Here is a 26,571-nt window from a genome sequence, read left to right on the forward strand (position 1 = left end):
CAATAGAAAAAATCCATTATAGACAAGTTAAAATATGCTGGAATGCCTATTTGTTTGCTAAAACATAATAATTTTGTTTGTTGAAAGAAGTGACCATAATATACAGATATTCGTTAAATCAGGTTTCTCAGTATTTCCATTTTTATTTTGTACCTGTAATATCATGTTCCAAACTCAAGAGGAGGTCACGCCAATTGTAATTTATCGATGAAATTAATTTTTTTTTTCAACAAAGATAGGTATATTTTTGGAATGGATACAACTTTTTTCTGACTCATAACCGATTTCATATAATGCTATTTATTGGAATCTATTACTATATCAACTGAATATTCATCGGCCATCATTCTTGGTCTGTATCTTTTATCTATGGTTGTACCCCCATGGTCCGCGTTCTATTTATCTTTTATCTATGGTCTGTGGTCATATACAAAATTATATCAGATTTCTCAATTTTCTTTGCAGAGAAAAAATATCTAGGAACATGTTATTACTACTAAAAATTTTTTTTTGTACAAGGATTGACAGACATGCTGAACATTTTAACATAATACAATTTAAATAGGTAAACCATTGATTAAGTATATTTAATCAATGGGTAAAACATAAATACACTAGTATTAAAAAATATAACTATATTTATTTGATATATTATAATTATTATCATAGTGAATACAATTAAAATTAAACAAATTATTGTTATTTGAAAGTAAAAAAAAAAAAAAATTGACTAAAATTATAAATTATTAATATAATTAATTTTAATTATATACATATTTAATGTATATAGTACACAAATTACGCTCTTAATTTATCAATTATTTAATTAGTTTTAATTTTAATTATTTCGTAATGTAATAATATTTTTTTTTCAAATACATCACAGTCAATTCTTTATTTATTATCAGTATATTCAACGTTTGAGAAATATTGATCAAAATTGATTTCAATAAATCTGAAAAAAAAATTATTTATAAAATGTAACTTAATATTAATATTAATAAATTATTTTTAAATATTGCTAAGACCGGACTGGGTCTAATAATAGCCATCAAAATGTAATCTGATTAATATTTGTATAAAGTATAAACTTATACTATTGGGTATTATTTCTTAAAAAATATTGTTTTACCAGAAAATAACAGGCAAGTAAATGTACAAAGTGCTAGGTGACAATATTTTTATATAAAATCTTGATTAACTAAATAGTTCAAATACTAAACTAATTTTTTTTTATCATATTTATAAATTAATACTTACTTCATAAAATCTTCAAACTTTTCAATAACATTAGCTATATCAGTCTCAATATAATTATAGGATGATACAATTTCAGGTAATAAAACTGAAAAACAAAATGCATATAATTATATAATTTAAGTAAAAATATGATATAACCCATCTAATATAGAAATATGAACAGAATATCAGTAATGACCCTTAGTATATTTTTTTATCATTTTAATTATTTGTAGTGATTATTTTATTATGGTTACTACATAAGACAACTTTTATCAAAATACTATTTAGGAAGAATGAAAAAATGTCCATTCATTATTATAATTTATAATACTGTACTAGAGTTAAAAATAATGAAGATTGTGACGGTATATTGAAAGAATTAGTGAAAAAACCAAATTTAAATAGAGTTTATAAAATAAATTTCTTTTAAGTGTTTGAATGCCTAGAAAAATTCTAAAAAAAAAGCAATATAAAATAAGAGTAAAATGGTATATATACTTGTTATTATTATTTATTCCAGTTGAAATATATGTTTATGATATCGCAGTAAAGCAGAATATAGAAAAACTACCTAACTAAACACCAAGCAATTTATGATTTTTCAAAAAAAGTTATCATAAGTTCACCATCTTTGGTATAGACTAATGAATTTATGTTGTCTATGCATGGCTATAGAATATAAAATTATTTATTATTTTTAAAATAAAATTATTATGGATTTATACAAACCAAATAATCGTAGTAGATATGTAGGTCCATACACCAAATGCCACATTTTTTGAGGATACAACATTTTACTAAAGTGGTATTCTTCACCAAAATTTGTATTGTCGTCTAAAAATTGTATTGCCTATGACATACAAATAAACATCATAATTATTATAAAGTATAAGTATTATCACAACCACAAACAAATCCAATCAATGTGCTGCGGTTCATTTTGGTTATGTGTATTGTAAATAATACATTTATTTGATAGTAATATTGTTTCAAATATTGGCTCCATTCAAAATTTAAAATATTATATAGATTTTCTGCAATAGTTCTATATGTTAATTTTGTTAAAACTATATCTTTTTAATGTTTTATAGTAAATTATAAGATTGAAATTAGATGTAATTACATAAATATTTTAAAATAATAAATGGAATAACAGGGATAAATTATCCAATATTAAAAAATATATTTAGCTTTGAATAGTAAAGAAATTATTTTAATGAACACTCAGAATTTTGGTATGAGCTAAAATTGTTCAAATAAATATAATACACAAATCAGTTATATTCTAAAATAATAAATGTCTTACATTGTTACATTATCATTGTCACACTATCTACAAAATATAAACATTTAATCTTTTTGATTTAAAATCAATTTATGTATATAAATATAATATTTCATATCTTGCATCATACTGAGACCAAGAAAAATTAAAAAACTATATCAACATTTTTGGACCTTTCCTGCAAGCAATATTTTAGTAAGTTTTTTTTAGAAAAGCACTCCTATGAAGAAATATTACTTAAATTTAAACTATGTATTTATTTGCATTTTTTTATTACCATATTACGTATGTCCATTTCTTTCTCTGGCGGATACAATAATCGTGAATGTATAAGAACATTGAAATACTGTATGATCGTTGTACCAATATTGAATGTTGACTCTCTAAAACAATAATAATGTTTATATTGGAAAAATGTAAATAAATAATTGTATAGTTACTTAGATTCAGGCAATGAATTCATAAAATCTTGTACCAAATTTTCGATAGTGATTGTTTTTGAAAATTTTAATACCTAAAAAAAGCAAACAGTTAAACAAAAATAATTAATTTTGTATTCTACTAAATCAATATTAAATTTACTTTATTGTTTTTTACAATCATAAAATGATCAAAAGCAATTCTTCTTTTTATGATATCTGGTATATTGATTACTGGTATTATTTTTATTACTGGAGCTGGAACAGTAAATGTATCGTCTGTCTTTTCAGTATCTACAAGTTTTGAAAAAGCTTCAGTTAACTTTAATAAATAAGCTTTAGTTTCTTCATCATCTTCAGACTCTTCATCTGTTTCAATCTCTTCATCTGTATCAGTTTCTTCAAATTCTTCAGTTTCATCATATGCGTCAAGTTCCTCGGCTTCAAACTCTTCAGCTTCAAGATCTTCATCTTCAGCTTCAAGATCTTCATCTTCAGAACCTTCAATCGATTCAAATTCTTCCATATTTTCAGTTTCAGTTTCTTCAATGTCTTCAGTTCTTTCAACTGTTTCAGATCTTTCAATTTCTTTGATTGTTTCAATTTCTTCAACATCTTTAGATCCTGTACATGGTTCAACAACTTTAGTTTCTTCAAGTTCTTTAGTAGCTTTTTCAACTTCTTCAGGTACTTTAATTTCTTCATCTACTGTTTTAGTAGTTTCATCATTATCTTCTTCTTCTACTTTTTCTTCTTCTTCCTCCTCCTCCTCCTCCTCTTCTTCTTCTCCTCCTACTTCTTCTTCTTCTTCTTCAGTTTCTTTAACTTCTTTAGTAACTTCAATATCTTTATTTGCTTCATTTTTTTCAGTATCTAAAACTTCTTCGGATTTTTCAATTTCTTCGGTTACTTCATCAATTATTTTAGTTACTCCAACCTTTTTAGGAACGATTTCTTTTTTTGGAGTTTCATCTGTGTTGGGAGTGTCTTCTTCTATAGGAGTGTCATCTATGTTAGGAATGTTTTCATTTTTAGGAGTATCTTCTTTTTTAGGAGTGTATTCTTTCTTAGGAGTGTCTTCTTTCTTAAGAGTGTCTTCTTTCTTAGGAGTGTCTTCTTTCTTAGGAGTGTCTTCTTTCTTGGGAGTGTCTTCTTTCTTGGGTGTGTCTTCTTTCTTAGAGGTACATTCTTTTTTAGGAGTATCTTCTTTCTTAGAAGTGTCTTCTTTCTTAGGAGTGTCTTCTTTCTTAGGAGTGTCTTCTTTCTTAGTAATGTCTTCTTTTTTTGGAGTGTGTACTTTTTTAGTCAAGTCTTCTTTTTTAACAACATCTTCTATTGTGGTATTGTTTTCTTTTTTGACATTGTCTTTTTCTTTAGCTACTTCTTTAGTTTCTTTAGTTGCTTTGTTAATCACTTTATTTTCTCCAGTTGATTCAGCTGATTCTGTTACTTCAGTTGTTTCAGTTACTATAGTTGTATCAACTGATTTTGTTGCATCAGTTTCTTCAATTTTAGGAGTAATAATTTTAGGAGGACGGCCTAATAAGAAAAAAAAAATTCTGTTAAATGCTCAGAATAAAGTAATTATTTAGTTAAAAATTAATTGCCTCGCTTCTTTGGTTTTGATTCTGTTGGCGATGGAACATTTACTATTTGATTTAATTCAGATGACATTTCTGAATATTTCCGTTTTTTTCCCTTGATTGGAGGCGTTACAACATTCCGTATTGTTTCTTCTTTAACTATAGTGATAGAACGTTTTGCTCCACTTTTTTTTGTATTTGAACTATGTATAAAATATGTGAAAATTGGAATTTTTAATAATAATTAAAATTTTAATATATTATTAGAAATTATTAATTTCTTACTGTATTTCTTTTAATGATGCCATTTTGTTCATATTGGCAGTATTGACAGTCAATACTCGATTGTCGTCTACCCATTCTTCCCATTTACTATTCCAGCCTTTGTAATGAATAAAATATTGTGCTTTACCATCATTTGCCTTCCTCCTTTTTAAACATTTCGCTTCATATAACATTGGTCCATGATAACATAGTAAACTATCACCTATTAAAAAAATTATTATTTATTTAATATTTAAGTAATTTATTAACATTTTATTCTTAATTTATTTGAATTCAGTACCTAATGACTATTACATTTTTATTCTAAATAATAATAACAAGTTTGTATTTAAAATAGTTAAGAAAGCCCTGTATATGTCATAATTCTACTACTTTAATTTTTAAAGTTTAAAAAACATATTAAACTATTTTAAATATTTAAAAATGAAAATATATATTACTAAAGAATTATCAAGAAAATGATAAATATGTATAATATTATAATAATAATTAAGAATATGTCTTTTGTTTCAACTTTTATAGTACTATTATTAATATTATAAACTTATGCCTACAATTAAAAAGGATATATTATATATTATACTCTGTTTTATACTGTTATACAATATACAATCAAACAGTTTATCATTCATGGCTTATGTAAATATACCAATGAACTGGATACTTAATTCATACTTAATTCAAGTACAAATAAATTGTGCTAAAAATATTAGTCAATAATTCTAAAAAATTGAAAAATTGAAATACTAATATACAACTTGCGCATATTTATGAAATTATACTAAAATATAAAATATATTAGTATTAAGATACTAACTAAAACCAAATAGTTATTTATAAGTTTATAACACTAATCAAAATGTAGTAAATTTAATAATAAGGTACAAAACATAATTTGGCATTATTTGTAGTAAACATATTAATAGGTAATCAAATTAATAGTTGATCATTATTAACTATTTATTCAAAAATAAATTTTAAATTAAAATTTGTACTTGTTTAATATACTTCATGACACACTTGGACCTACCCTGTAACATAATATTAGTGTGTCGCAGCCAAAATATTATGATATGTAACATAAACATAACCACATAAAAAGCAATATTATAAGATTAATAGTTTGAAAACATGTAGTGATTATCTCTTTTACTTGAAGAATCAAGCATATTTAGTGCTTACGTGCATTGACGGACTATACCTGCCGGATATTTTTAATAGTCCGCCACCGGTTACGTATAATATGTAAATATATATTTTCATCAACTTACTTTCTGCAAATCGGTAGTTATCTGCAGCCATTATTTTCTAAACTATAAAGTAACAACTAAATATAATTGTATAAGGTTTTAATAATAAAATGTAAAACAATATAGAAGATGCCGATTCAGAAATATAGATTTCTGTATTGTTTATTTACTTTATATTTATTATCATCGGAATTCAAATCAGCATCATAATATTTATGAATGATAACACTGATAACTGATTATCACGGTTTAAGATATCATTAATCATGCTAATCAGCTAATCAATTTAAAATGATAGCACGCATGGGCGCAGTGCATCGCACGGATTACAGCTGCGACTTAAACTTTTTAGGCATTAGACGGGATAATCTTGTTCAAAGATCATGATTTAAGAAATCTTAAATCGTGCTAAAGATGTATTTTAGCCGTTAGATTACAATGGTTACATAATAGTATGTTACTAATTACTATGTTAGGATGTATATATAATTGTATGTTCTGTGTTAGTGTGTTAAAATAGTTTGGGTAATTAACAAAATAACCGATTTATAAACCATCATGGTTTATTACAATATACAAACCATAGTATAAGTTTATTCTTTCGTTATTTTGTTGTACTTTAAAAATATTTTACACATTGTATATATAGACAAATAGTAATAATAATATACTTATATAAATATAATAATAGGCTGACAAACCATCCCCGTTAAAAATCTTATTTCATATGCAATGGCTAATGATTTATCATTGAACTAAAATTTAATTCGTCCATTACAGTAAACGACTTAATGACAAGTTACACGTTACACTCGATTCACTGTTGTGTACTGTATAAGTACAATTGGTGTAATAAGTAACTCAATAAACATCTGCAGTGATCGGAATCAGTGGCGACTGGCGGTTTAAACTTTTTTTTCTTCGAATCACATTTAATATTTTTAAACTTGCAATATCGGACATATGCCCCCCCCCCTAACTAGCCCTACACGCGATCACTCGGCCCATGCAATTCTTCATCACCCGATAACATATTGATATTTTATGTCTTTAAGATTCAACAAATTGCGTGGTTTGTTCTAGTAAACTCGTGACTTTGTGTATCTTCATAGGAAAAAAAATCACACGGTATAAAATCGCAATATCGAAATGAGTAGGTTTGGTGTTTGGACGTGTTCGTATAGGAACTTGATGGGGCATTGGGGCAATAGTGCCAATACGTGATCGGGTGATGAAGAATTTCATAGACTGAGTGATCGTGTGTCTGGCATATGCCAGATATTATTTTTCATATTTAAACCTCGACCTCTTTTGAAGAGAATGATATGTGTTTTTTGTTATTTTTACATAAATAAATTTGATCTATATCAGTTTTAAATCCGGCGTTCTTTTTGAGACACCCTTTATATATACACATATATAATACAGTAGTTGAGTAGAATAAATGTAATGAGTTCTATATTTTATAAGTGGTAGTATGGTACTACCACACTTACTATGTTACCACGTATGTAGTTGGAAGGAATAGAATGAAATATATACCTACTTAATATTTACAAATTTTATTGATTTATTTATCTTCTTTAAAACAACACTTTAGTGTTTTAAAGCCAAATAATATTTCAGAACAGGAAATTAATATTATAAAAATCTAATACTTAACACAATATTATAGTAAATAATAATAGGTAAGTATGTATAAATATTAAATAAAATAGTGTTTCTTCTTAATTAAAAAAAAAATAATATATGTTCATAAATCACAATATGCGTTTCCAATTTTTGTTAATACACATTTATAAATACATGCCATTAATTAAAAAGTCTGCATCATGAGCGTATGATTGTTTACTTCCTTTTCGATGACGATTACGCATTACTCTTAATCGACAACCAATCACAATTATCATTATACTCGATGCAATAACACCTGAAAGAATTGATGGATGTTAGAAAAATATAGGTAAGCGATATAACTGATAACTGCAATAATTAATAAATAGGTAATGTACATTCTAGGTTTATCTTTGTATGATTTTGGATTGTGATTTTTTATTATTGATAGGTACCTAGTTATGTATGATTTAAACAGTTTGTAATTTTAAACTTTTGGTAGATAAATACTTAATTAGTTAAGCTGTTATGAAATTGTGGGTTTTAGTTTTTACAGTTTATAATATGCTGAAATGATAAAAGTATTTTTACATACATTTTTTTAATAATATATTGTTGTTACCTAGAACAAGAGAAATGAATGCTCCATTTGGCATTATTGCATACCCATCATCGCTACTTTCAAAATATACTTCACGAACATTAGAGTCATCTGTCAGGGGTTGTACTAATTTTCGATGCAAATGAGAATCTAAAATAGTAAAACCATATAATTGAGTTAAAACTGTACACAGTTTGGATTAAGTATAGTTTCATTATCAACATTTTTAAAATAATGTTTTATTAACCTGTTGTTGTTGATTGAGTAGAGGTTTCATTGATAATAAGTTTTTGAACTATTGGTTTTTCAGTTATTAACATTTCAGATTTTTTAACTTCTAATTGAATTGGCCTCTGATAATCAGAACCCTAAAATTACCAAAGTTACATCATTTTAATTTGTCAATTATAAAAAAAATATAGTTAAGGTTATACATGAATATATTTAATTATTTAAACTCACTAGTTGAGGGATGATATTTGACTGATCCACACCAAGCATAACCTTAGGTCTCAGTTCTTCGTAGAAATAATCTGGATTGTTTTGACTTTGATAATTAGTTTTATCGCCTATAATATTCAAAATATTATTTTTATTACCTACTGAAAGCATAACTTTTATTTTTTAATAAAGCCATTATATAAATTACCTGTGTTAAAGTGATGGAATTCATGATTCATCCCCGATTCAATTTTATATACTCTAATCGGCATACTAAAACAGATTAAAACTATTTAAAATCCTATTTTTAAATTACGTGTAAATGATAAATATATAGCTTTATATTAAATTGTTTAAAACAAAAGTTTAATATAAAATATAAAATTGGATAAGCATATAATTAATATATTAACAGTATTGTTAGTAAAATTAAAAAAATTAAATGCGTTATTAGGTATCATACATTTTTTACAATTATTTTTCAACATACTTAATGAAACCTAATACACTAAAATTAATTCAGATAATTATTTCTCTCTATATATAATTGCGTGTACTTTTTCTAAAAGTATAGATGAGCACCAACATCTTTTTTATTAATTTTATCTATTTAAATTTCTGAGCGAAGCAATGATTGAGCATTGATTTTTCAATGATGTGTGTATGTTTTTGTGCCTCCATCGCTATTTTAGGCAATAAAAATAATTCGATTTTCCACTTTAGAGATGGTTTGTAGTAGAAAATTGAATTTAGCTAGTACTTTGTAGGTAGATAATAAAAAATTAATAACTAACTGGGAAGAACAAAAAAAAGTTACGGAATAACGGGAATTTGTATGCTTTTTATTTTAATAAATCATTTAATATTTATCATTCGCCGTTCGGTCAAAAAACTTCAAAAATTAATACAAATTTCCCCATAAGTACTATAAAAATACACTGTCACAACATTATGTCGAAAGTTAAAATTTAAAAATTGTGAAATGTATCAAATCATTAAGTAATTAGAATTCATAAAAATGTAATTTTAATATCTAAGATTTTAAAACTTTGTATAAGATTCTTTTTAAATTGTTCTATCTATATTTTGCTTCAATATCAATGTTTGATATTTTGTTCTAATTTAAAAAAAAATTCCAATGATATTTCATATTTTCAAATCATTGTTTTCAGCAAAAATTAATTTAACCAATTGTATTCATTAATTCATTATATTTACTATAAATTATTTTTAATAAGTAATAACATATAGGCTGACTGCAGATCGTCTCTGCTCAGAATCGTTTTTCGTATTCAATGATATATCATTGAATTTAAATTTAGCACATTCATTATAATGATCAGCTAAGTGCTCGCAATTTTTTTAATCTTACTTATTTTGTTGTCGATTATAGTCTGGTAAAATTCCTCCATTGACATGTGTGAATATTCGATTATTCCCTATAAAATTAATTAGAATAAATATTTTATCAAATTAATCAATATTGAATAAACAGAGTGTACCAGGACTATTTAATAATTAAAGTAACATTTGTAATGGAAGTTTATTAAATAGTTTTGTTACACCTTATATATATGTATATCAAATTATCAAACCGTAATTTTGGTGAACCATATCTTGACCTGCCCATTTGAGCCCTTCGCCTTCCCTTCCGTACTGAGAAGACGCCATGTTACTGCCATAAGAAGGTTTATCTACTTTTGCATTATTATAGTTTACATTAGAACCTTGAAGAAAAATTATGTTAATTTTGATGGCGGAAATGCTTATATATTTTTAACTAACTAAATATCGGTTGTTGATTTTTCCATTGGTATTGTTGAATTGGTTGATTTACTTGCTGTCCCGTTATATCCATTGGTTTGTTCGGGATTGGTAATGTTTGTATGTAATTATTTCCTTGTGACAATCCATAATTTACATCTTTCATAAGTACTTGTTTGCCTGTTTTTGTACAAATAAGTAAATTTTATATTAAACTTTAATTTCATAATACGCTTATATAGGTACTTATTATTGATTCAGTAATTTTACTTGGAGTGGTCGGACAAGCCAGTTCAAGAGCTTCATCACTACCATCGCTGCATTGAGGTATTCCATCACAAGCATTGTAAATCGCAATACATTCGCTGGATGTTTTACATTCAAATTGATATCTGCTACACCGGGGTGTTCCTTTGATATAATTAAATAAAAAAAAGAATTTTTAAGTTATTGATCTTAAGTATAATTTGCATTGTTTTTTAATTATATTAAACAATGACTTATTGTACTTTCAGAATGTTTGTCTTGCGGAATGGTTATTTCTGTTTCTTTATTAATATTTGAGATTGGTACAACAGTTGTCGAAGATGTTGTAAATGCAGTTATTTTCCTAAATAATTTAAAACAAAAATTATGTTAGATGTTTTCGGAATTGAGATTTATTATGCAATAGGTCAAAAACTAATGTGTTATAATTTATAAATGAATGCATACATGCATGCATTATTCTATTATAGTTTATTGTCAGTTCTAAAAATAAACTATTTTCAACTTACGTTAAGAATACTCGATCTAAAAATCGGAATAATATTATAATTTATAATAGTCAATTCGTGATAAAAATTCTACGGCGATATAATTATATTAAAATAAAGTGATATAGTGTTAAGCACCAACATCAAAAAATAAAATTAATAAAATTTTAAAGATTAATTTTTATTTTCATAGTGCAATAGTGCAGTACTAAAATTGATCAATGACATACACAGTTATTTTCAAAGGGATGGGGTTTACATTAAAAAAATATATACAAATTTATACATCAAAACATTAAAATATTATATTTATTAACAAAAATTTATTTTAATCATAGAACAATATCTAATTTAAAAATATAATTAATATAATATCATAATTTTTGTAATTTTATTCATTTTTAGATATTTTTAGTAATTACGTATGATGAAAAAAATACAATGGGAAAGGATTACACTTCCCCGTGTATACGCTACTGCAGTTTATGATATATCTATCTACTTATTGGTCATAATAATTCACCAAAATAGAAAATAAAAGATGTTGATAAATGTATACAATTTCATCGGTGTATCATGATTTCTGATAAGAGGCCACAAACACACGAATTGGTATCTTATAACTTCCTTTGTACTTTTACTTACTTGAGTTGAATAAGTTCATGCTCATGTTCAATTTGCGTGAGCTTAATTTGATTTTCCAATTCTGCTGCATGTCTGGATAGCATTAATGCACTGCTATAGTTCTTATGATTGGTGAATTTACATTTAAAATCATCTGATGGTCCACATTCAAACAGGTAACATGTCCCAGGTGACTAAATAAAATCGAAATTCAAATAATAAATTTAACTATAAAATATTATTTAATCTTTAAGGTTAAGAGTGCCCCTCCCCTAAATGTACATATTAATATATTAATATCTGCTCGTTTATGGTCATATAGTACATTTAGTATGATATATTGAGTATTAGATGCAGTCACTTTTGTGTATAGAGTAATTACTAATTATAGAAATAATTTTACGAAATTGAAAATAATTAATTATAAGTTGACATTTTATTAGAATTGTTTAAAAATTAAGAATACGATAGCAGATATTAGATACAAGTATACAACGAGTAATAACGAGTGTTGAGTATATTATGTAATATTGTTATACATATTAATTTATTCATATTAAGAACATCATATTTTAGATTTAACCATTTTAGTATATTATCATCTATTTATAAGGTATAAAATATACATAACTAGTAATTAAATAATCGCATTGATTTACTTAACATAGTGTAAATAGATTAAAAAAACAACATCATCTCAATATTTAAATTTTTTTCACAAGTAGTTTAAATGCTTATTTATAGATAAGCCACGGTAGAAACTTGCTTACGGTGGTAAAATTCATATATTTTCTACTATCACTATAAAAAACTAACTACTTATGTGTACAACCTAGTACCTACTAATAGATTGAAAAAATTGTTTTAAATTTATTTTATAATTAGGTATAAACTAATGTTATTTCGGATTTTGATCGTAACTGACAGTTCCTAGTTACAATAAGCCCTCCTCCTCCTCCAAAAAAATTAAAATTAAATATAAAAATAATGACAAAATCATTTGACTGGTATTGAATTTTTACTAAGAGTAAAAACTTACATTAAAAAAATACAATTGGCATTTAATTTTATAATAAATCCTGCAAATTGAAGTACTCAATACTCATTCTTTAAATTTGAGACAGTCCTTCTTTACAACGAGGGACGTCTGGTGGGTCACATTAGCACAATAATCTGGAAATTTTGGATTGTGGCCGCGAGTGACATTTTATCTTATATGTATTTATATAAGCAATTAGATATTAATTCATAATATTCATTAATAATTTAATAAATGATGAATTATTTTATAGTTTTACTTTTTCTTCAAACACGAATACGTCACATTGGGACGTCCGACAGCACAGCTCTAGGCACCCGGCACGGTCGTGCTGTTCCACCGAGTCTATGAACTTTGCGCCCAGCTTTTTCGAGTCTTCCGTCCGGATAATCTTATCGTCGTGCACTTCGAACCTGTTCACGCATCCAAATGGATCGACGGTGGCGGCCATCCCTGCGCACACCGCCGCACAAATGAACAGAAAACCGACAGGTGTCATACTATCTCGAATAAATAAACTCGGCGTACGTCGAACTGTATATTATTGTACAATATAATTTAATATTATATTATGTGCGCGTACGACGTGCATGAGCGTGGATGGTGCACCGCGAATAGCACTGCCGTCACCGCCACTACGTTCTCGTATTACTTCTGTTGCCGATAGGTGGCGGACGTCTCGATCGATATACACACCATTTTGTACTCGACCTAATACCTATACTCACAGAGATAATATAAATATTTATATATATGCAACTAATAACAACACAATTCTAAATATTAGAAATACAAGTTTAATTTTTTTCATCTCATTTTTATGCAGCTATTTAAATTTTGATTTTTTTGGAAAATGTTGAAAACTAGAAAACCAATATATAATGTATAATTTATAAACACATAATGGGATGAACGTGGTTAAACAACCGACCAGTATTTATTTATTTGTATTAAAATAAATTCAATTTTTATAGTTATGTGTACAAATACAAATACATATATAGGTAGGTATTAATTAGTATAAAAAATAAAATTAATTATTAAGCACTTAAAGCTGACACAAATTATTACAGAAATAAAACATATTATTACCTAATTTTATTTCATCTTGTGTGGCACTATATAGTTAGTAATGTACGAGTATTACGAAATTCACCCTCACCCAGCATGATATATCTTATCTTTTATAATAATTATCAACTAATAAATATTTACTATATGGTTATAAATTTATAAGTTATTATTTGTTATACTTAGTGGTGAATCTAGGATTATTTTATGAGGGGGGGGGGGGGTTCTAAGGTTAAGGTATTGTATTCTGTGTACTCCATTCTGAAGGAAAGACCTTTTTCAGTCCTCAAAATTAATGTGCTTTAGTGTGTACTGTTTTTTTTGTTTAGAATTTAGAAATGTGCCCAGCCTACTGAAAAATACATGTTGTGTAGAGCAGTGGTGGCCAACAGGTCAAATGCGACTCCATTTCGCATTTTTTTTAAAGTTTTTATTTTTTGAAAATTTGTGTATCTTTATTTAACCCACGAATATAAAAATTAGATTAGATTTTTGATTATATATATATACTCGTAATTGTTGAATGATGATAATGATCAGCTCTGGAACCATTTATCTAATAGCCAAGCGGTTTTTAAATTTATAAAACACACTACAAAGTAGATTTTAAGTACCTATAGATTTATATAGTCTTTATACGGCTCTGTTTTTCAAAACAAAATAATATTATAATCACACACCACATCGACGACGCGGCGGGTTGTATAGGCAATTTAGCTACACCTTTATTGTCTGTTAATTTTTATAGTATTTATAGTGGGTTCCCAAAATAACCATACGATTTTTACCAAAATCCAACGTAAATATATTTAAAACAGCATTGGGAATATTTTTAATTTTAGGTATTTTATTATTTTTTTCAGTTTAGGTATTCAATTGTTTCATATACGTTAAGTATGATTTGTATGATTTATTATATAGAAAGGCCACCTGTTAGACAGTCTATGGAAAAATCGTAAGTCGTTATAGTTTATATTAAGTCATTATTAGTTTTTTCTGATAAGGTCGATGGGTATTTAATAGCTTGAAAGCTAACCATTACTTTTCTCATTTATTGTGACAGTACAAAAATAATAAATTCTAATTTTTTTAATTTTCGATAAGTCACCTCTACATTCATTGGTAATTATGATGCAATTTCCCAACCCATGTCAACCTATTATTTGATGGTACATTTTTGTTATAATATCATCGAAAATGCATATTTATGTGCGTATTGTAAAACCTACGATAATTTTTATTTCTTTATATCCAGTTCAGTTTAACCGGGCCCCTGATTTTTTATTACATCATTAATATGCCTGTTCAGTTTTGCTTGATGCATGGAATACCACACATAATTTTTTAGTTTAGCTATCCTTATTTACTCTACATAGATGTAGGGTATATATTATATACTATATAAACACAATCGTGTCCGCCGTTTGTCACTGCTATCAATAATACCATCGATTACTTTCTCTACATAAGCAAGTTTATAAAAAAATCCTTATACTGATGATTATAATTATTATATTAATTTACATATCATTTTTTTTTTTTTTTGTAATAATGAGTTCATTTCTCATAAGTAGTTCATACTAAAATCATAAAATCTAACAGACACACACACTATACATGACAGATAACAGCTGTAAACTAGGTTTAATACTAAAAGTTATACTAAGTTATAGAGTTATAAAATCATAACTAAAGTACTAGTAGACTTTACCAGTTAAGTTGTTGAATAAATTCTTCCCCTAGGTCTTCCTGCTCCGGTCGCAAATCATAGACAAGGTTCTACAGACCTTAACATTGCCAGTTAAAATAGCACGACTAAAGTGACTACACGAATAGTTGCTCCCTATACACAACTCAGTGCCAAAAACTCAGGGTCCTATATGGATCTCTTATAAGTTTATAACATTGTCACATTGTTATAGTTAAAGGTTGTGAGTCTCCGGATCTTCGGAGATTCTGTTAGACGGGTGCACGATGGTAGATGGTATACACTATACGTTATACGTACTTGATTTACTTACCTAAGTTACAATAATGTTTTTTTTTAATTTGCTAAAGGCTGTGCGAGGGCGTGGTAAAGTCAACTTGGCATGTTATGGTTTATTTTTGACTTCGATTTTACAGGATTTCTATTGTGACTGTTAAACTAGTGATACTCGTATGGGGTGGGAAATGTAGTGCTTTGTCCCACATAGTTTATTTTAAAAATTGGTTAGACTGAAACTATTACATCCTAAATTAGCGATACGGTGATGTGGCAACGACGACGACGATGATGATTTATGAATACTTTATTATAGTTACAATAATAAAAATAAAATCACAGCCGCGTTATATTATTAGATCATATATTTTTTGGTATTACTGTATTAGTTACCAATGCCTGGTGTAACTTGATCCTGGTGTTTGCAAGCTTCCTTCGACGCCTCGGTGTTGGCGATCTCGGGACTTAGACGGGAGTGATTAAAGAATGTCCAGAAATCGGTCATCTGCAGAAAAACATCCTTTGCAAAGTCCTTGCTAGTTAAGTACTGTACCGGTTTGTACCCTCATTTTCCCGAATTAAAAAAAATAAATGCATACCGAAAATGGTAATTGAGTGTAAAGTTGGGTAAGTATAGGTACTAACTATAAATATACAAATATACAAATATTATAATTATTATATATTATCGTGATTCATTAGGTACAATATTAAAATATTAGTCTTCAGCAGCTGATTATAGTCGGTGGTGGCGACACTGTAGAGTATGTTGCACTCGTCTGAGACAGCCTGTAATGCTATTCTAGGGTCGATGTTTTTATTTTTTTTTTTATTAATTATTGCTGGGTTTGTGTTTTTTTTTTATGTAGCTGCTGCCTGTTACTGTTATGTAAAGCACTATCGTTTCGAAGACGCTTTTAATGTGAAAAAAAGCTCGGTCGGTTATACATCAATCACATTCCAATGGGATTGTGAATGTATTTTTCGAGTTCGATTGGTGTTCTCAACTGTTTGGTGTTGTGTGTGAAAAACTAAATTCGTAATATTAAAAGTAAAAAAGTGACACGTTCGTTGGTTCAATAAGTATGTATTTTGTTGGCAATCTGGAATGGCTGAAATGATTTTTATTTTTAATTTTTTTTCTTGATCTAAGTTCTAATGTTATTGTAATTAAAAAATAAATAAATAAAATTACGTACTTGTTAAGAGCGTGCACGTAGAATGTTAAGTCATCCGATCCGTCGAGCTGTTCGCGAGCCGTTTTCGTCCGATTATTGTATAATGTTTGCGCGACGCTATTACACTGTGCCTCCGACCGGCGCGTATTGCCGGGGGCCGTTCGTCGAATTAAAATCCGTTTGCTGTTCGGTCGTCGCGAATCTAGTGGATATTTCGCTTGCCGGAGCGTACGGGTAACTTCTCAATAATTCTCATTCGTATTACGTTCGACGTGTTCTATGATTTTATTTTAAGTTTATTTCAAAACTTAATTGCATATGTAATGCTGCTAGTAGTATATTATATATTTAAGCCTTAGCAAACGGTTTTGCTAATTTGTATCCAACCAATATATCTTAAAATGTATTCATTATCTGTTTGTTTTCTTTTACCTTTTTTGGATAATCATCCTAACTCAATGCTATAAACATAAGTAAATTGAATATTTTTAATTTTATGCAGAAATTTGTGAAATTATCTGTTGTATTTATATAGGTATTCTTATCGCTATAAGATTTATGTCCAATTGTAATTTAGTAGACATTCCTAGTACCCTATCATTTTCAATAATGTATATGATTAATTTTTAATTATAAATTCACTTGATTATAATAGTGTTTTAAAAAATATTCATACTCATATAATCAATTTATATTTTTCATGTTAAATACCTATTGCTTGAATTTATTTCTATAAATCATGAAAACATTTTTTTTTACATTTAATGTTGTGTTAGTATCAAATTAAACTGAAATAGTTTAAATATTGAGTTTATCAAAAGTAGGTACTATATATCATAAATAATAAAATGTAACCTAATTGATATTTTCTACATATATAATATGTACCTAATAATTTGCTTTTAACCATTAAAAACAATAGTAACTGAGTACTAAACATTATCCTATTATTTCAAAATCCATTGAATTCCTTTCGTTCGGTGTTTTCATTTATGAGTCGCAACTCATCATCTGGGCGTATATGAATCCAAGTAATTCTGACAGCTCGACTAATGGTATGAAGTACGTCAAAAATTGTTCAATTACATATAATCATATTATTTAATGGCCATGTTGTGTTACATGTGATAATATATTGATAACATTTACTTATTGTTTTTAATATTTTATAATATGGTATTATGTAATGTTTTATAGGATTGAACATGTCTAGAAATGAAAGGCATAGAGGTGATAAGAGAGCTTCATCAAGTCGTGCCAGATCTAAAGGTATTTTAAAATTCATAGATTTTGAAATTTAAATACTTTACAATTGTGTTATACCTAACTCTAGAATCACCAAGAAGAGAATTGGAAAATGTTGTTAAGAGAGCTCGGAAAGATAGAGACCAAAGTCAATATTGGATTAACAAAGTCTTAGAAGCCGAAGAAAAAGATCCAAACAGGTATACTAAATCTTTTTATGATATCTATATTATTTGTTTTAAATTAGAATTTATGAGATTAATGATGCATTTAAATTTTTATACTTAGTATATAATATGTTATTTTACATATTTATATTATAAACAATAAAGTAAAATTAGTTCAACTGTAAAGTATTATATTTTTAGGACAAATTATAGTTGTATACATTTAATATTTAACAATGCATTTTTGATCATTTTACACTTGATATTACAAAAAACTGTCTACTTGAGTTTTTTTTAACTTCATTAAGTGCTTTATTTCTAAAAAATCATTTAATTTTAATTGTGTTAATTTTATATTAATGATTTGAAATCCGATTGATATAATAATTCCCAATATATTATTTATTTTCATTTGCAGCCTTCTAAAATTAATTTTCTTTATCTTAATGTTATATGTATTAGGTAGATATACATCAATAAATTTAATATCAGGTTGATAATAATTTTATACAACACTTTTTCTTATTCCTTAAGCAGTTTTAACAAATAAGTTATCAAGAAAATAGAATTTAAATTTTGATTTTAATTAAGGAAATAAAAATATCTATAATATTAAAGTTCATTAATTTTTAAATTGCCAAAGAAATTGTTATCAGTACAATACTATTATACTCTGTCCAGCGAGACAACACGATGCAAACCAACCGAAATCAGTTTTTGCGCATTCCCCAATGATACCTAGCCATAAGCGAACCAGTTTTGATAGCATAGTGCCGTGGGGGGTTGCGCAGAATTGGCGCATTCTCTCCCTGGACAGACTAGACTATAGTATTATATACTCCCCCCTAAAAAATAATAAACCAGGTAATGATTGGTTTACATCAGGCGGCATACATCTCCCACATAACAGCATAGGTAAAAAAGGGAAAAAAGTATGCAGAACTGGTGTATTCTCTTATGGAATGGAGTATGGTAATTGTGATATTTTATTATTATACAGTTAAATCCCGTTATAACGAACTCCAGGGGACCGAATTTTTTTTTCGTTGTAACGAAAATTCGAATAAGCTCTTTATAAACCCTGTTTTTCGGCAGGGGACTTCTATGACTTTCATTGTAACGGGAATTTACTGTAATAGTATTATGAGAAGTACTTTATTTTTTAAATTAAATACTATATTATTTTATGTTTAATTTAGCAAGCGTTTAAAATATTTATATGCATATAACTTATTTAAGTATATATTTTTGTCATAGATGGAAACATTCTGGTTTTAAAGAAATGTATAGTGATCGAAGATCTAGATCTATCAGTAGGCGTTCATCTAGTAGCTTTTCTTCTAGTTGTTCCCGAACATCTATGCGTAGATCTCCTTCCCATAAGCGACGTAAACCACTTTCAAGGTCTCCTGATTTAAGAAGATCACGTCGATCGTTATCACTTAGAAGAGGTTCTCCATTAAATAGACGCCGTTCACCATACCGAACAAGAAAATCTCCTTTAACTTTACATTCTAGAAGAAGACGTAGGTCTACTTCAGAGTCACCAACAGCCAATGGTTCACGTATCAGGAGGTCTAGATCATTGAGTAGAAGACGCAGATCTCCTTTACTTGGTCGCAGCCGTAGAATAGGAATAACATCACCACCTCCCAAAAGAAGAGGGTCTAAAAAACATGGTCTTAAACGTATTCGAACATCATCAGCTGAGGAGGTATATTTTTAATTTTATAAGAAAAACTATCTTTATGACTATATAATTATTAATTAATAATTTAGGTACGATCATCAAGTGTAAGTTCATGTTCAGATTCTCATTGTTCGGTATGTGAAGCTAGAATACCTGCTGCTAGACGTGAACCACCACCAGAACCATTAGCTAGGCCAAAATCCCCAAAAATGTCCAGACCTGTTATTCCCATACATGAACGTTCTAGGTAATTAGTTACTTTTGTATTTTTTTGAGTTATTAATATTTTAATTTAATTTTAGATCAAGATCATTTTCAGTACCAAGGTACACACCTGTAGTAGAAGTAAGTTCTACTACTGGATTACCTAAGGCTGGTCCACTTCCAGAGCCTATAACTACTAAAACTAAACGTATCAAGAAAGTGAAATCGCACAAAAAGAAAAAATCACATAGATCAAAGTCTTCACAAATTGAAACTGTATACACATATTATTTTAATATTAAATTATATTTTAGTTTAACATAATGTATTAATCTTTTAGGCTGTTTTACATCAACCAACAATAAAGGTAGAATCAATGTCTGAAGAAGAATCTAGTGTTGGTGGTTCAGATATGCCAATGAGTTCTTCTTCTGGAGGTCAATTAACATTATCTGAACGTTTTAGTAAGATGGCTCAAATGGGTCGTGCCCATGAGTTACCTCAAAGGAGTCTTCGTGTAACAGCTGGTGACGATTTTAGAGTTGAAATCGGTTCACCTCCTCATCCATTTCCTACTCCAGCTTTAGGGTAAATATTAGAAAAACCAATTAAACTGTCAAAATTAATCATACGTTTTTATTAGGTCATTACCAGAAGGTACATCTATTGAAGATGTTAAAGGTCGTTATGCTTATTATAAAGATCAAGGGTATTTAGGTGATCTAACATTAACTGATTATGTCAAGTGGGAAGAATGGTGGTACAAATACCAAGATTGGTTAGAAGCAGAACGTGCATATGATGCTCATTTGGATAGGTATAGAGATAGACGATATAGAGATGAGCCTCCTATATTCTGACATGAGAAAAACTCCATGCGTGGTCATCAGCAATATATGGAATCTGACGATGATGTGTAATGAAATATAGTAATAACAATATTATTGAAAATTATTAACAGTTAAACAAAGTTATCAATGAAAACTTGTGATCTGTGCATAGACAAATATATTAATTGTTGAAAAATAATGACTTATGAAATATCACATTTGATACCAACAAACCTATGAATTAAGCAGCTTTCCTTTTGGTGTGCTTATAAGTGTTTTTTACTATAAATATTTACCTAGATCATTAAGTAGGTAATCAAAATTGAGTTATAATAACATATATTAATTTCTTATAATTTTTGACAAAATCGCAGCTTTTATGTAGTAGATATAATTTGAGTATTGTTATTACTTATTTGTAAACATTTAAATTACTCATAAAGTGAAATTGTTATGTAAAAGATAATGTGAGAAAAATTTAATGAGTAGAAAATATGTTTATCGTGTATAACAAAATATTTGAGTCACTTACTGATCATTTTAATTATTAAGTAAAACATTATTTATATATATATATATATATATATATATTTATATATTATATATATTTTCTATATTATATTTTTAATTTTAGTGAAAACTAATACCCAGTTGAATTACTGTTGTTGTTAAATAAAATAATTTCTAATATAATATTTGAGATTTAATTTTTTTTTTTTAATTCCCAAAATATAATTTGTTTACATTGATTATTTTGTTTTATTTATTGAAATAAAATATTATATTAATAAAAATGTCATGTTTTAATTTTACCTATTATAAAAAAGGAAAACTATAAGTTCTGGTGCATAATAATATGATAAAAATAACAAATTTATATTTGTAATAAAATCAATGGTAGTTGATTAGTCAAGATTAATGAACAAACGCTATGATATTAATGTCAAATATCATCACTACCTATTAATTGTATAATGTCTTGTAGTCAACATTTGAATTACATACATGATAAATCGAGTAAATTTAAATAAATAAGAGTTTACTATAACTTTTATAGAATGCATGGATGATAGACAAACGATTGTATTCAGTTTTTATTATTTCACAATCTGTTTTAAAGAAACATTCAGTAAAATGGTGTTAAATTTAGATTTACTTTTGGACTTTAGTATAAATATTTTTGGTAAAATGTTGGGTATTTTTTATACTTGTGAGTATTAAGCAAAGCCTTAATCAGTTAATCTATACTTACTACTCAAATATATTTATGCTCAAGTCATACCATACTGCTCTGTTGTATAGTGAATAACAAATCATATTTTATTGGATGAATTGTGTATTGGGTACAGAAAAATGTTTCACCTACCACTTAGAGTGACTGATTGAACTATGAAATTTTTACTTAAAAGAAGAATGTTGATAAATTATCGTTTTGGTCACCAATGGTAAAAATATGTAAATAAATTATTCATATTCTTTTAAAGTTTTAAAATATTAAATGACAATAGCTACATTTTAACAATTTGTTCGAGCAAATGAGCAATTTTATTGCCAATTTTCAAATTCTTATTTTTCTAGTAGGATACCTAATTATACAATATCAAGATACTTCAAAATCTTTTGTAGTATTATTTAATAATTGAATGTTGTCTTGTTTAATATTGTAATTTACTAATGAGTTCAAGACATATTGATTAAATTCATCATTTCCACAAATGAGCCATAACGTTCTCAAATTGTGTTGCTTATCGATTATTTTAGCTATACAATCTTTCGATATTCTTCCTTCTGTTATATTTTCATTGTACCAAAAGGATTTTGAACATTGTGACCAATCTTGTTCCCTTGTCAAATACAAATGTACCGCACAATTCCAGTAAGCTGCATGACCGGCCAGCTCCTTACGCATCAGCACCCCGTCGAGAGTCTTACACGAGTAGTGCAGTCTCAGCAATGTTTCGCACTTATCATCGTCTAACACCGACCCAATCAGACCCGCGAAGGCGGCCACACCGGTACCGCCGCCAAACATAACTATCGAATCGTATCCGTCATACCGTACGCCACCGAAAGGCCCGCGCACCGTGACGACGTCGTCCACGGTCATTTCCGACAACCGCCCAGTGAACCGTCCGCCTGGGTAGGCCTTGACAAGGACGTCAAACGAGCAATCGTCGTCGCCCAGAGCCACCGGTGTGTACGGTCTGCTGAGGCCGTCCGCTAGCCGGATGTGCACGTGCTGTGTGTACGCGATCGGCAGCCGGCCAACGGCCGTCGGTGTGGCCGCGAACGTGTACGCGCGTACGTCGTTGGCCAGAGCCACCGTGGAAACGATCCTGTACGGCTTGTGCTTAGTTGCCGACAGCAAATCCCGCCGCAGCCGATCGCCTTCGCCGCCGGTCCGGAGCCGATGTCGCCAACCCGCGCACTCCCGGTCGTACACGTCGAACACGCATTCCGCGCATCCGTTACCGCAGCAGTCCGATTCGGACGGACGTTCCGGCGGCGGGTCGTACATGATGTGGCGTAAAAGGGGATGGGTGACGAGTTTCAAAAAGACGCAGGCAATGAACACGTCACGAGATACGAATGATCTTGAACATGAACATGAACTGATTAGATGTTGATTATTGAATTTTTCATGATCGAAAAAACGAAAATCCAATATCAATATTATCATTCTAAATTTCTTTACTATCTACTTGCTGTTATCACTGAACACGCTATCAATAATTAAATGAAACTATTAATTCGTGCTATTAACTATGGATCATTTTTAACGGATCATTTAAACATCAGATCACGATCGTATATTCGGTATTCACTATATTCGTATTTCTTATAATTAGGTTATTATTATTCGTACTTATTAGGTATTAAGAACTCTACACTTCTATAGTCGTGCCTTAATATTATAATTTATAAATTATATTGTACACATACATGTACCTATAAGTTATGACCTAAAAATAAAACTGTAAAAAAAGTAATAGTGAGTGCTACTTGTATTTATATAGTAAAGTAAACGCAATACTTATTACTTATTAGTTATTACCTTATTATTATAGATTAGAATATTTTAACTTAAAATTAAAAAAATTCTCATAATGTTTACTGATACGTATGTACATAATCGTACATTTTTCGTGATAAATTTACGTTTATTCTACATTGATGATATGTTGATTATTGGTTAGTCAAATTTACGTCGAATGTCGAAATATAGGTAAGGATTTACATACATTTTACGTCTATTTGAGATCAGTTAATCCACATTTTTTTTTTTATCAAGTCATTGGCGTGGTAAAGTGGTCGATCAAATTTTTTTAATAAAATATTGAGTGGTGGGTAAACTAAAATCTTTGCTACTATTATGTTAAACATAGTTTGCCTCGACACATAGTCGAGCTTACGTTGATATTTAAGTAAATACTTATAATATAATGCGTGATACATTAAGCATTAAGTATACTTATATGTACATTTAGCATTTAGTATTTACTATACGTCTATACATCACTACGCAATATAATACGTATACCTATTTTCCTATTTATCGTGTCTGTGGATAATAATATATTCTAGTTTACCATATGGTAAGTGGTAACCAATTATTTGGTATGTTAAAATTATCAATTATTTAAAATTGAATATTCACGCTTCACATAAGAATGATTTTCTGTCTAACACACGCGCAACATAAGAATTTAGACGTGTTTATGTCCAACGTACGATATAGTGTACCGAAAAGAATTCTGAAACAGATTTGAATTTGTCATCAAGTCTACTGAACAATTTGAAATCGGTTAGTCCAAATTTTTGATTTTTGATTTTAACTTTTCCAAAAATTGAAATATGACAAATTTTTAATATTTACTCTTATACTAGCTCTTATATAATATTATAATGGTTTTAGGATTTTGGGTGATAATTTCAATTTTTCTAAGTTTTTTTTTTGAAATGCCGATAAAAAAAAATTGATAGATATTCCAAAAAATCTTTAAAATTTAATACAAGATTTATAATTAGTTGTACTTTTTGTATATAAAAAAAAAATAAAAAATCATAGTTAAAAAAAAGTTTGAATTATAGTCAATAGATCTGAAATACAAAGTTTTATTTTGCATATTTTTACATATTTTGCCATTTTTTCGATGCGTACAGCATATTTCTGTATTTTAAGATTTTTCTTTGCATATATATAGACGGTTTTTAAATGCATGATATGTAATATTTTGATTATATTAATTAAATAACGTATTTATAGTAAGTTATATATATATTCAGTTGCGAGCTGAACATTTTTCAGACTTGAGACAAACCATACAATTTGACCATCAACACTACTACCATCAGTTTTTTTGATATTTATTTTGTATTATTAAAAATTATAAATATTTATATATTTTTTAAGGTATCTATATATACGATAAAATAGACCATATTTAAAAAAAAATATATCAACCATTATAAGATTATATAATAGTATAACATGTGCTGAGTTGCACACGACAAACCTAATAATCCACCCACACACCAATCCGCATTTTTTTTCCCTCGAGACAACCGCCTCAAAAAATAACTATTCAGCACGCCAGTACGCCACTGAATGTATTTACAGTCAAGGGCTCAAGGCAATACAATTTGCTTTTGGTATGTATTTCTTTTTATTCAGCCACATAAGGTACCGAGTTTATAAATAAAGAAATATTTTCGTTATTGCTTTTTCAGATTAAAACTATAATATTCGACATCATTATTATTTTTCATTTAACCATGAGTTATAACTACTCAAAGTTGGGTAGTTTGAGGTTTTTTGGAGTTTGTCCTACAGATTATTACGGCTATGAGGAATTAGTAACTACAGGTACAGTACAAACGAGTTTATTAAATATGAGATATGAATCAAGAAGTATTATAAAAACTGAAAACCATTCAACTTTGAAAAGCTATATCTTGCTAAAAAATTAACGAAAAATAATAATTTGAAAGTTAAAATTCATAAAAAAAATAGTCCTATTAATATAAGGTACATTTTAAATATAGGTTGACAGTTGAAAATAAAAAGTTGATAGTGGTTTACCTATTAAATAAAAGGGTGACAAAAATAAAAATTTCATACAGTTTGAGAAAAGCATGAAACAAAATATTTTGAAAAAAATAATGAAAAAGTCAATACTTGACAAAATAATGAGTGTTTAATGATAAAAGAACTACCCTGTTTAACTCCCCAAATTTGAAACTCAAATGTGCGCAAATAGTCTTAACAAATATAGACAATATAGTACTTTTCACCTACA

The 26,571-nt window shown here is 28.0% G+C and overlaps 4 protein-coding genes across 7 annotated transcripts; 1 reads left to right on the plus strand and 3 right to left on the minus strand.

Moving 5' to 3' along the window:
• Positions 1-775: 775 nt before the first annotated feature.
• LOC132917335 (nuA4 complex subunit EAF3 homolog) lies at positions 776-6,247 on the minus strand. The gene is made up of 9 exons (XM_060978039.1): positions 6,086-6,247; positions 4,815-5,016; positions 4,554-4,732; positions 3,110-4,485; positions 2,968-3,041; positions 2,805-2,910; positions 1,972-2,092; positions 1,261-1,345; positions 776-955 (listed from the first exon to the last, which is right to left on the minus strand). The coding sequence occupies exons 1-9, from the start codon at positions 6,114-6,116 to the stop codon at positions 895-897; spliced, it is 2,235 nt and encodes a 744-aa protein (XP_060834022.1). The 5' UTR covers positions 6,117-6,247; the 3' UTR covers positions 776-894.
• A 1,363-nt stretch (positions 6,248-7,610) lies between these two features.
• LOC132920009 (uncharacterized) lies at positions 7,611-13,599 on the minus strand. The gene is made up of 12 exons (XM_060982005.1): positions 13,162-13,599; positions 11,885-12,057; positions 10,994-11,094; positions 10,755-10,895; positions 10,506-10,664; positions 10,316-10,447; positions 10,093-10,159; positions 8,929-8,993; positions 8,742-8,848; positions 8,527-8,647; positions 8,301-8,429; positions 7,611-7,994 (listed from the first exon to the last, which is right to left on the minus strand). The coding sequence occupies exons 1-12, from the start codon at positions 13,399-13,401 to the stop codon at positions 7,861-7,863; spliced, it is 1,569 nt and encodes a 522-aa protein (XP_060837988.1). The 5' UTR covers positions 13,402-13,599; the 3' UTR covers positions 7,611-7,860.
• A 3,202-nt stretch (positions 13,600-16,801) lies between these two features.
• On the plus strand, positions 16,802-21,611 carry LOC132920017 (serine/arginine repetitive matrix protein 2). 4 transcript variants are annotated; one of them, XM_060982027.1, is made up of 8 exons: positions 16,802-17,040; positions 18,333-18,404; positions 18,469-18,580; positions 19,805-20,261; positions 20,327-20,484; positions 20,540-20,717; positions 20,782-21,029; positions 21,085-21,611. In XM_060982027.1, exons 2-8 carry the CDS (start codon positions 18,341-18,343, stop codon positions 21,299-21,301), a joined length of 1,434 nt encoding a protein of 477 aa, XP_060838010.1. In that variant the 5' UTR covers positions 16,802-17,040; positions 18,333-18,340; the 3' UTR covers positions 21,302-21,611. The 4 variants fall into 4 exon arrangements, with proteins under 4 accessions (XP_060838010.1, XP_060838029.1, XP_060838001.1 ...); XM_060982046.1 differs by lacking the exon at positions 16,802-17,040 and adding an exon at positions 17,049-17,369; XM_060982018.1 differs by lacking the exon at positions 16,802-17,040 and adding an exon at positions 17,926-18,190.
• A 1,140-nt stretch (positions 21,612-22,751) lies between these two features.
• Positions 22,752-23,940, minus strand: LOC132920032 (NADH-cytochrome b5 reductase-like). The gene has a single exon (XM_060982060.1). The coding sequence runs from the start codon at positions 23,787-23,789 to the stop codon at positions 22,872-22,874; it is 918 nt and encodes a 305-aa protein (XP_060838043.1). The 5' UTR covers positions 23,790-23,940; the 3' UTR covers positions 22,752-22,871.
• Between the last annotated feature and the right edge of the window lie 2,631 nt (positions 23,941-26,571).

Source organism: Rhopalosiphum padi, chromosome 1 (genome assembly GCF_020882245.1).
Source record: "Rhopalosiphum padi isolate XX-2018 chromosome 1, ASM2088224v1, whole genome shotgun sequence".
In the NCBI taxonomy this organism is placed as follows: domain Eukaryota; kingdom Metazoa; phylum Arthropoda; class Insecta; order Hemiptera; family Aphididae; genus Rhopalosiphum; species Rhopalosiphum padi.

Excerpts from the sequence above, each read along its gene's own strand:
- LOC132917335 (XM_060978039.1), bottom strand. The coding sequence starts at position 6,116 with ATGGCTGCAGATAACTACCGATTTGCAGAAA. Across the intron at positions 4,733-4,814 it reads GCATCATTAAAAGAAATACA|TTCAAATACAAAAAAAAGTG; the intron begins GTAAGAAATTAA and ends TTTTATACATAG. Across the intron at positions 2,093-2,804 it reads AAATGGACATACGTAATATG|GCAATACAATTTTTAGACGA; the intron begins GTAATAAAAAAA and ends TGTATGTCATAG.
- LOC132920009 (XM_060982005.1), bottom strand. The coding sequence starts at position 13,401 with ATGACACCTGTCGGTTTTCTGTTCATTTGTGCGGCGGTGTGCGCAGGG. Across the intron at positions 8,994-10,092 it reads TATAATCGACAACAAAATAA|TATGCCGATTAGAGTATATA; the intron begins GTAAGATTAAAA and ends AATCTGTTTTAG. Across the intron at positions 8,849-8,928 it reads ATTCCATCACTTTAACACAG|GCGATAAAACTAATTATCAA; the intron begins GTAATTTATATA and ends TGAATATTATAG.
- LOC132920017 (XM_060982018.1), top strand. The coding sequence starts at position 18,157 with ATGAATCCAAGTAATTCTGACAGCTCGACTAATG. Across the intron at positions 20,262-20,326 it reads GAACATCATCAGCTGAGGAG|GTACGATCATCAAGTGTAAG; the intron begins GTATATTTTTAA and ends TTAATAATTTAG. Across the intron at positions 21,030-21,084 it reads TTTCCTACTCCAGCTTTAGG|GTCATTACCAGAAGGTACAT; the intron begins GTAAATATTAGA and ends CGTTTTTATTAG.
- LOC132920032 (XM_060982060.1), bottom strand. The coding sequence starts at position 23,789 with ATGTACGACCCGCCGCCGGAACGTCCGTCCGAATCGGACTGCTGCGGT.